Source organism: Urtica dioica, chromosome 5 (genome assembly GCF_054948205.1).
Source record: "Urtica dioica subsp. dioica isolate 48M chromosome 5, U.dioica_male_clone48M_v1_H2, whole genome shotgun sequence".
Classification (NCBI taxonomy): Eukaryota; Viridiplantae; Streptophyta; class Magnoliopsida; order Rosales; family Urticaceae; genus Urtica; species Urtica dioica.
This window is the reverse complement of record NC_142760.1, coordinates 29,244,121-29,253,376: the sequence shown is the minus strand read 5'-3', so window position 1 is coordinate 29,253,376 and position 9,256 is coordinate 29,244,121. Positions and strand designations below refer to the sequence as shown.

At 36.2% G+C, this 9,256-nt stretch overlaps 1 protein-coding gene across 1 annotated transcript; it reads right to left on the bottom strand.

The window, feature by feature from the left end:
- Positions 1 to 1,416: 1,416 nt before the first annotated feature.
- On the bottom strand, positions 1,417 to 4,886 carry LOC149397774 (protein PHOX1-like). Its single transcript, XM_089616026.1, has 3 exons — positions 2,827 to 4,886; positions 2,118 to 2,337; positions 1,417 to 1,794 (listed from the first exon to the last, which is right to left on the bottom strand). The coding sequence occupies exons 1-2, from the start codon at positions 4,445 to 4,447 to the stop codon at positions 2,222 to 2,224; spliced, it is 1,737 nt and encodes a 578-aa protein (XP_089472152.1). The 5' UTR covers positions 4,448 to 4,886; the 3' UTR covers positions 1,417 to 1,794; positions 2,118 to 2,221.
- Positions 4,887 to 9,256: the final 4,370 nt, after the last annotated feature.

The following is a 9,256-nucleotide window of genomic DNA, read 5'->3' as shown; positions in this document are numbered from 1 at the left end:
ATTTTATTTTTTGTGTTGTGATTTTTATTAAATAAAATTTTATTTTATTTAATGTGTATTTATATTTATAATTATAATTAATTTATAGATTAATATTTTACTCATTATCATAATTCTTCTAAGTTATCTAATTAGTAATAATAATAAAAAAAATAGGGGTATAAGTATAAATAAGAGATTATAGGGGATAAAAATAGAGTGAAAAATTGAGTGGGAATAGAGTTCGGTTGGAGAGAAATCACCGCTTACTGAAAAATAGAGTGAGAAATAGAATGATCGGTTGGAGATGGCCTTAGCAAGTAAATAATATCAGCGTTTTTTTAATTTAATTTAGGAAATGGTTTAAGCTTAGTTAGCTCGTTATTATATTCAAGTTTAAGTAGCTCTATATATTTATACATCAATATTTCTTACCTTATATGTTTAAAACATCTAGTGTACACTTGGCTACATTAGATGTTTCCTCCTTCCATGTCGACGCTTATGTGATACTATTTTGTAAAAGTATAATCGATACTTCAGAATTGTTCAACATGATATTGTAAGTCAATGATACAATGTTATAAACTTCATTTTATTTTATGATTTGAATTATTCAGTTATTGCAATATATATATATATATATATATATATATATATATATATATATATATATGCAATTGTATAAATAGTCCAATAACTATCCTCAATTAAAATTATAGTTCAATTATTCAATTAAAAAGAACAGGATTCATGTCTAAGTCTCTGCCAGGGTCCTATTTTTCATTCGGCACTTTTATATTTTAGTTTACGTAATTTTCCTTTCTCTCGCTAGGATTGATTGTGTTAGTCACGCTATCGTTGAGCTTGGAACACTGCAAAGTCAAAGCTTGTGATTTCACAGTTTTCAGTAACACGTAAATAAATAGTGCATGAAATGAACCTGGCAGCAATGTAAAGAAAATCTTGTATCTTGTAATGTGTAAATTCTGTGTTTTATTTTTTTTTTTAGGGAAAACACCAGCTTTATTAAATCCTCTGGAGGAGGGCAGCGGACTCCGCCGAAATAATGTTTGAAATACAATCAGAAGGATAATGAATCCAAGTAGCAGGGTTATAAGCCTTCAAACTAAATTGCGCGAGAGTATGAGCCACAGAATTGCCCTCTCTTGTAAGACGATAATAAAATGTACGAATTGTACTCTGGAACTGGAAACAATTCTTAAGAGGGATTGTAATTGTAAATGCACGTTCCTTGAGATTGCATGAATAATTGTTGTTGAAAAATGTTAATTATATTTTACCCTTCTGAAACAAATTACCAGCTTAATATCAAACAAAGCCTGAAATTTTGGAAAATGTTGATCTAATGCAAAGGCAACACGGCTCCAAATAATAAGAGACTACTATACTTGTGTAATAAAACACGCTACGAAGTATAATAATAGTAAATAAATAAAAACAAAAAAACCACACGCTACAAAGTACAAACCAAAATCATTTGTAAGTTTTACAAGTTACAACCAGGAAAATTCTAATTACAAATAAACTGGCAGAATTTACTAAAAATCAATAAATATAAACAACATTTTAAGATACACAAAATCATCTATATCAGGAAAGATAATGCTAGAATAAAAACATTACAAAAAGGGAAAAAAATGTGAGAGAAGGCAGAATAAAGAAATAACCTGCGAACTCGTCTCATCCCTGGTTGTGTATAAATATCGAATTCAATTTATCGTTATCTTCACTCTAACAATGTGGTTTAGTTAAACATATGGCACAACAAAGATTTTAGCAGCAACGGTGAACCTGCACATCAGACCAAACACGATTGTGAATATGATCCGCGCTTAGAAATCAAAACGAGAATCTATCTACAAATGAAACTTTAAATGCTCGGCCAAAGATTGTTTCTGTTCATGTGAATAACATTCTGTTCAGAACTATTTCAACGTAAACGAACTAGTGCGAGACTAACTGATTTAATTCCAGGAAAAATGTTCCAAAAATAAGTCGCATATCCATAATCGTAGGAAAAGTTAGCTTCGAGAACTAATGTTCTTAAGACTCATTTCCGCTAGCCTAATCTACTAGCATTGATGAGATCTATGACTAGCGTTGCATTTACATACCTAAATATAAAAGGCTTGTGTTTACAAGCGACTGAGTGAGAAAGTGTAGCGGAGATTCTCTTCACAGAGAACTCGGAAAGGATCAACTTGAGCTCTATAAGGCATTACAGAGTGTTTCGAGAGACTCTCTGTCTCAACAAAGTCTCGAGCCGGAGCGACGGTACGCCACTCTGCAACTTCTTAGCTTCATACATCTCATTCCACCTTTTGAATCCTAAACCTATAAAACACACAGAACATGTTACCAAAAGTTCTTCAAAAGAAAAAAAAAACGACAGACAAGACTAGGAACACTGTTGTGGGAAATATCATATCTATCCGAAGAGAATTATATCTATCTCGTGGTTATAAGCGTGATATTTCTGAAAACCCAACGAATAGATGTAGCATGAATATTGAAACCCAGAGGATAGATGTGATATTTTCTCATCTGTTGTTTACCTTTAACTGCAATGTCATTTTAGATAGTCCAAGCATCGAAGATTTTAGAAGCAAAATCTTCCCCAACTTTTTTTGTTTTTTTTTTAGCACAATCAGCCACTCCGTCAAATGATTTGATCAAATCAATTATCCTACGGTTCGTTTATGAGTTTGCTTCTTAAAACGTTTTGGGACCAAAGTTCCTCAGACACAAAAGGCTCATGATCAAATGAGCTAAAAAACCGAAGAAAAAAGAAAACAGATAAAAAGTAAGCTCTCAATTGTCTACCTTCTCCTTCAACTCCAGTGTCATTTGAGCAGTGATTCTTGAGCATGACCGCGGTATCATTCGGCGCAGCCCCGGCGAGCTCAAACTTCTCTACCGAAATCTTCAAACACTTTTTCCAGCTCGGAAGCCCGAGCCTGAATTCCACCATCGACCTCTCGTACATCATCGTCCCCAACAAGAGATCGATCCAACACCTCATCGCCAAACCCGTCTCTCGTTCTTCCCAAATCTTCGTTCCCTTCTCTATGTTTTTCCCGGCCTCGTCGTAGAGCCGGAGAGTCTCCTCCGAGGGCACAGATGCCAGCCTGGCTCGCTCGAATTGGCTCTGCCCGAGAGCGATGTAGGCTTCGTGGAGATCGGTTTTTGTTGCAATCGCTTCTTCGTATCTCTCCCCGGCTCTCGAGTACTCTCGCTCGCTCTTCTTCCTCCTCGCTATCGACATTTGGACGTTTCCCGAGTTGAGCAGCGCGAGAGCCGCGAGCTCTTGGAATTTCTCCGCGGCCGAGTCGAATAGAGGCTGAGCCTCCTCGCTCGTGACGGTCTCTTCCATGGCCTCCGAATAGAGCTTGTGCGTCTCGGGTCCGGACCCGACCCGGCTCTCGAACATCCGAGCAAACTCGACCACCCAATCCTCGACCACGCAGCACGGGGCCGAAGAAGAGAGAGCGTTCTCGGCCGCGCTGAGCTGGCTGGAACCTTCCTCGCTCGACGACGGGTCTCTGTCGGGGTCGACTTCGACGATGTGAAACCTGATCGAGCCACGAGACTCGAGGGACTCTTCTTCGGCCGATCTCAGCTCCTTGTCTGAAGTGATCGTGACGAGATCTCCCTCGCGGTCCATGTACTTGATGAGAAACGCCCTCGAGCTCGGAAACCGATCGGAAACGGCTTCTTTGAGCTCAATCAACGAGCAGTTCACCTGCAACTCGGCCCATCTAATATCCTCTCCCGAAATCAGCTTCACGTTCCTTTTCGCCACTTCTTTCACATGAATAGTACTAATTGTCTCCTCCACAACAACCTTATCTTCAACCAAACCCTTCTCTTTATTCTTTTTCTTCTTCTTGGTCCTCTTCTCGGCATCCATGGATGCCGGAGATTGATCAAGCTCGACATAATCCCGGGGAAGCTCTATCTCGGACTTATCGCTCACGGTCAAACCCTTCTTCTCGAGGGCGAGCTTGACTCTCTCTGAGACCTCCAAAGCCACGACGTTCCTCGGCTCAGTGGTCAAGACTTGAGCCACGTCCCTTAGAGCCAAATCAAGTCTGTTCATTCCCTCGTAACACCTCGCTCGCTTGAGAAGGGCTTTCTCGTAACCCGGTGTGGCTTCGAGCGCGTGGGAACACTCGCGGATCGCGTCCGGGTACGCGCTCGGGCCCATCTGCATGAAGCAAGCCGCGAGGTTGCTTCGGAGGTACGACACGTCGGCCTTGGAATTCGGAAGAAGCTTGAGGGCTTTCTCGTACTTCGACATTGCTCCTTCGTAGTCTCTCCTCTGGAAAAGCTTGTTGCCTTCTTCTTTGAGCTCGCGAGCCTTGGCTATGGAGACCTCGGCGTCGTTCTCGCTTGGATTGTTCTCTGTGCCCTGTTTGTTCTTCTTTCCATTTTGCTTTCCCATTGAAAGCAACCAAAAAAAAAAAACAGATCGAACGGTGAAGCTCAGAATCAATTGAAATCTCAGCTCGGAGAGAAACCACACGAACCCAGAATTCGAGAGAGAGAGAGAGATTGAAAAGGGAAGATAATTTGGGGGTTCGTATAAAGAAAATAGACTTTTGTTTGAGATGTGATTTTTCTCGGGGACAACCAAGTAAAGCTTTGGAATAGATTTAAAAAAAAATCTGGGGAAATGCTCAGAAACGGGGAATAAGAAATTGGGAAACACGTAACGCCAAATAAGAAATGAAACACGAAAAGAAATATCCGTTGGGTTCTTTGTTTTTTGTCAAGTTTTATTTTTCTTCTTCTTTCCCAGCTTAAACGTGAACGCTACGACAATTTCAATCTTTGCAAGTCTTCAAATGTGTTTTTTTTTATCGTTTGATTTTAATATTACGAAATCGGAAGCTCGTTGGATGGTGAAAGAAGGTGTCACTACTGTTTTATGGATTATATTGTTTTGATATAAATTTGAGATCTGTGAATGGGGACGACCAAGCATTTCTTTTTTTTTTTTTTTTTGCCAAGTGAACATTACAAATTTAAATAATTTAATAATAACTGTTAACATATTACATGAAGGGTATATTTTGTGTATTAATTAAAATAACATGTGCACTAAATATAAAATATTATGATGATAATTTTAGTTTAAATTTAATACATAATAATTTATTAATTTAATAAAGTAAGTTATCACTTTAGTCACTACATTAGTACAAGATATTTAGATATATTGTATATAATCATTTAATTATTTTAAATCATCAACACAGCTTTTTATATTTATGACAATGAGGTCAGTAGACATCACATAAGTTTTTTTTTTTAATAAATAGTCAAAATTTCATTTTATTAAAAAATAATCTATCAAGATAAAATAAATTAATTAATTAGTTATGTTAATTCAATTTACTATGAAAAATAACTCATCGATCTGATGAGCTATTTTTCTAATAAAATAAAACTTTGACTAAATTTTTAAGAAGATGTAGATGATTGACTTGTTGCAATAAATATTTGTTATATATTTAAAATTTGGTAAAATATGAATATAGTATAATTAATTATAAATACACTTTTAAGAATAAAAAGAATATATTCAATGTTTTTAGCAAAGACTATTAAAATCAAAATTGAAGAAAAATGCATGTAGGTCAGCATTTAGCATTTAGATTACCGTGCATTTCAAGTTTCGTTGGGGATGGAGTACTGGCGAAGGAAATCATTTGTTTATTTTTATCTTGTTAAGCAATGAATAATATAACTACAAAAATAATTTGTTGATCAATTGATAACATTTATATGCATTTTATATTTTTATTTTTATGCTTAATATTGATATAATTAAATTTGTAGATGATTAATCAATTAACTGTAATATATTATGTTAAATTTTGATGATAATAAATAAGAAACTAAGATTCTCATAGTAGTTGTAATTAATACTTTTAATTTTGTGCAATGAACTTATTCAAATTTAATACTATTATAATTGTTTTTTTCCGTAATTGATCATAATATATATATATATATATATATATATAGATGAATTTCTGTGAAATTGTAATGTAATTGTAATTTTGATAGATTTAATCTTTTTTAAATCATATAAAGACCAAATTTAGTAAAACAAACTAAGAAGTTGCAATAATAATTAAAAGAAATATAATTTAAATTTCAAACTCGTTTCTTTTTGGGATAGCTCGATTGTCATTTTGAGCTTTGCGCATTTAATCTTTAAAAATGGTATGTACTAATTTTGACCTAAGTCAAGGACGACTCATAACTCATCAGACTATAAAAGATGAAAAGCATGAGATGGCACAATAAATATGTCTTAAGCGAATACGAAGAAAATCTTGAGCTACAGTAATTAAGCGTGCCTTCCACAACTATAGCAAATTGAGTTTGCTGAACCTGGTTGTAGAATTTGAGAGAGACAATTCGAACGGAGAGAGAGAGTTTCGATTTTGTGAATATTCTACTCGTTATATTTAGATTGAATGTACAAGTATATGTATGGAGTTATAGAAAAAAAAAGGACAATAATTGAAGACACTCTAAACTAACTACATTGGAAAATCGGAAGAATAAATATACACAACTTCCAATATTTTGAGGTATTACTTATGAATTTGCTGACCATACTCATTGAGAATCTGATATCAGGTCTGGTGTGCGTTGGGTAGATGAGTTTTCCCACGAGCCGCTGGAATCTTTCTTTGTCGGTGGCGACCTCTGTTGTGCGAGCTGTGAGCTTCACATTTGTGTCCATCGGAGTGTCAGCTGGTTTGCAATCGAGCATGCATATTTATTTGAGGAAGTCGAGTGCGTATTTCCACTGAGATACAGAGATGCCTTTCTCATACCAAGTGACCTCCATGCTTCAAAAGGATCACAAATTTATGATATCATTGACTTCAAACTCTGATGACATGATCTGCTTCAATCTCGCGATTTCCTCAAGATCATCTCTTGTTATGACTATGTTGTCCACATATACACTCAAGATGAAGTGTTTGTCTTGGGCTAAGACTTTCGAGAAGAGCATATGATCTGCTTGGCTTTGTGAGTAGTTGTATTGTTTGAGCACGTGAGTGAACTTCCCAAACCAAGCTCGAGGCGACTGCTTAAGTCCATATAGAGACTTCTTGAGTTTGCAGACTTTGTTGGCATCTTGATTGTTTTTGTAACCTGGTGGAATTTGCATGTAGAATTCTTCTTCCAGTTCACCATTTAGGGAAGCATTCTTCACATTGAGCTGGAGAAGTGGCCAATCCAAGTTGGCCGCCAGAGAGAGAAGAGTTTTGATGGTATTGAACTTTTCCACTGGTGTGAAGGTTTCTTGATAATCAATGTCATAAGCCTGAGTGTACCCTTTAGCAACGAAACGAGCTTTGAACCTCTCCACGGTGTCATCCAGATTGTGTTTGATGGTGAACAACCATCTGCACCTGACAGTTCGTTTTTCTGGTGGCAGCTCGGTGATCTCCCAGGTATCATTATGTTTGAGAGCTTGGATTTCTGCATGAATAGCATCTCGCAAAGTTAGAATCTGGACAGCTTCTTTGATGGAGTTGGGTATGACCTCCTGGTTTATTTTCGTCACATAGGCTTGATAGCTCGCTAAGAGATTTACGTAGTACGCATAATCTTCAGTTCTGTATGAACCACATGACCGAGTAGGTTTTCTCAAGGTCGATAGGTGCGTTTTGTACGTGCTAAACTCCTATTTTATGGATTGAATTTCATGCGTTCTCGAGTGATTTTTAGTGTGTTTAATGTGTTTGTGAGTGATTTCATGTTTTAGAAAGTATTTTAGTGTAAAGGATGTAATATGAGCAATTCAAGACGATTCAGACACATGACGTCATCTTCTGCACTATTTAAATATTTTTAAGTTAAGAGTTTGGGTGATTCAGTTCCGGATTCGGATAGGGCTTTATTTTAGCTTTCCAAGCATATTTATTTGTGAAAATCGGACATCAGAGCAAGAAGTTATGACCCATTCAAAATCACTGTGCAGTTGTCCAATTTCTTTGCGGGCCATTAATTCCCAATTTTTAAGCATTTTTGAGCCTTTAGATCTCATCCAAGGGCCCATATTGCTCCGAAAAAATACCACTAAGCCAATTTAAAGTGTCATTGTAACCTCAAAACATTTATTCACACATCTTAGGTTTTATTTTAGTTTTTCTTTGTGCCGTTCATCCTCGTCTACACTACCATCGACAATCCATTTTTTATTTTTCTTCCTTAAATCTCTTGAACTCCCTTTATTATGTTTTTCGTTTGTTTAGTTTTGAGTTTTTCTTCGTCGTCTTTTTATGTTCTTCTCGTCGCCATACACTAATCCCCTTAAGGTTTATGGTGTAGATCGAGACTCTTAGATACGGTTATGGATTCCAATTAATATATTAAAGTATTTATTTTCATTCTCTATTGTTTTGCTTAATTCAATTCTATGCTTAATGCTTGTATGAGATTCGCAACTTTGTGCATGATTTTTAATGTCAATTTGATGCTTGAGAAAGATTATTGATTGAATGTGTTTTTGGATTGAATTACTGTAATACATTCTTAGGCTAGTTAAGTTGTTATAGAATCGTGTGTACGTTCTTGAATTTAATGTTTACCATGTTTTTATGAGTTGAAATCGAGAGATGATATTCCACATAGGTATAGGTTGCTAGATGCTCCATAAAGATTTAGTGATATTAATATTGTGAACGTGGTTAGCAAAGTATAAATGAAATAAATTGTGTGTAATTTCCGTGAAGCGAAACCATATTCCTTACCTTCGCATATCCATAAAACCATCTTTAATTGCTTTATTTTATTTAATTTTCTTGTCAAAAAGTTTTTTGACATCTTTTCTTCTCTCTTCTAAGTTCAATTCGTCCTAGTTAATTTTGAATTATTAATTAAGCTTAGTTCACGTGGGATTCGACTCATGTGCACTTGCGTGTGCGAGAATTACGCAACAAAGGCAATAGGTAAGACTGAGGAGGACGAGATGTTACCTTGTTCACTATTTTCAGAGTTCAGGACGAGAGAGATTTCATGGATGCGAGCTTGTGGCAGACTTTGGTAAGGTTTGGTTCACAAGAAGTTTCTGAGTTCGGAGGGCTAGACACATGAGCAGTGTTTAGAAGGTTAAGAAGTGTTTGAGCTGAGCTCGGAAGGCTGGACACAGGATCAGTGTTTGAACAAATCGTTTGAGGTGAGCTCGAAGATGGTTGAGGTGAGTTTAGAGGCGAGTTGT

What these genes read in the sequence shown, in the direction of transcription:
- LOC149397774 (XM_089616026.1), bottom strand. Translation starts at nt 4,447, where the DNA reads ATGGGAAAGCAAAATGGAAAGAAGAACAAACAGGGCACAGAGAACAAT. An exon ending in CACTGGAGTTGAAGGAGAAG is followed by an intron (nt 2,338 to 2,826) that starts GTAGACAATTGA and finishes TGTGTTTTATAG; the next exon opens with GTTTAGGATTCAAAAGGTGG.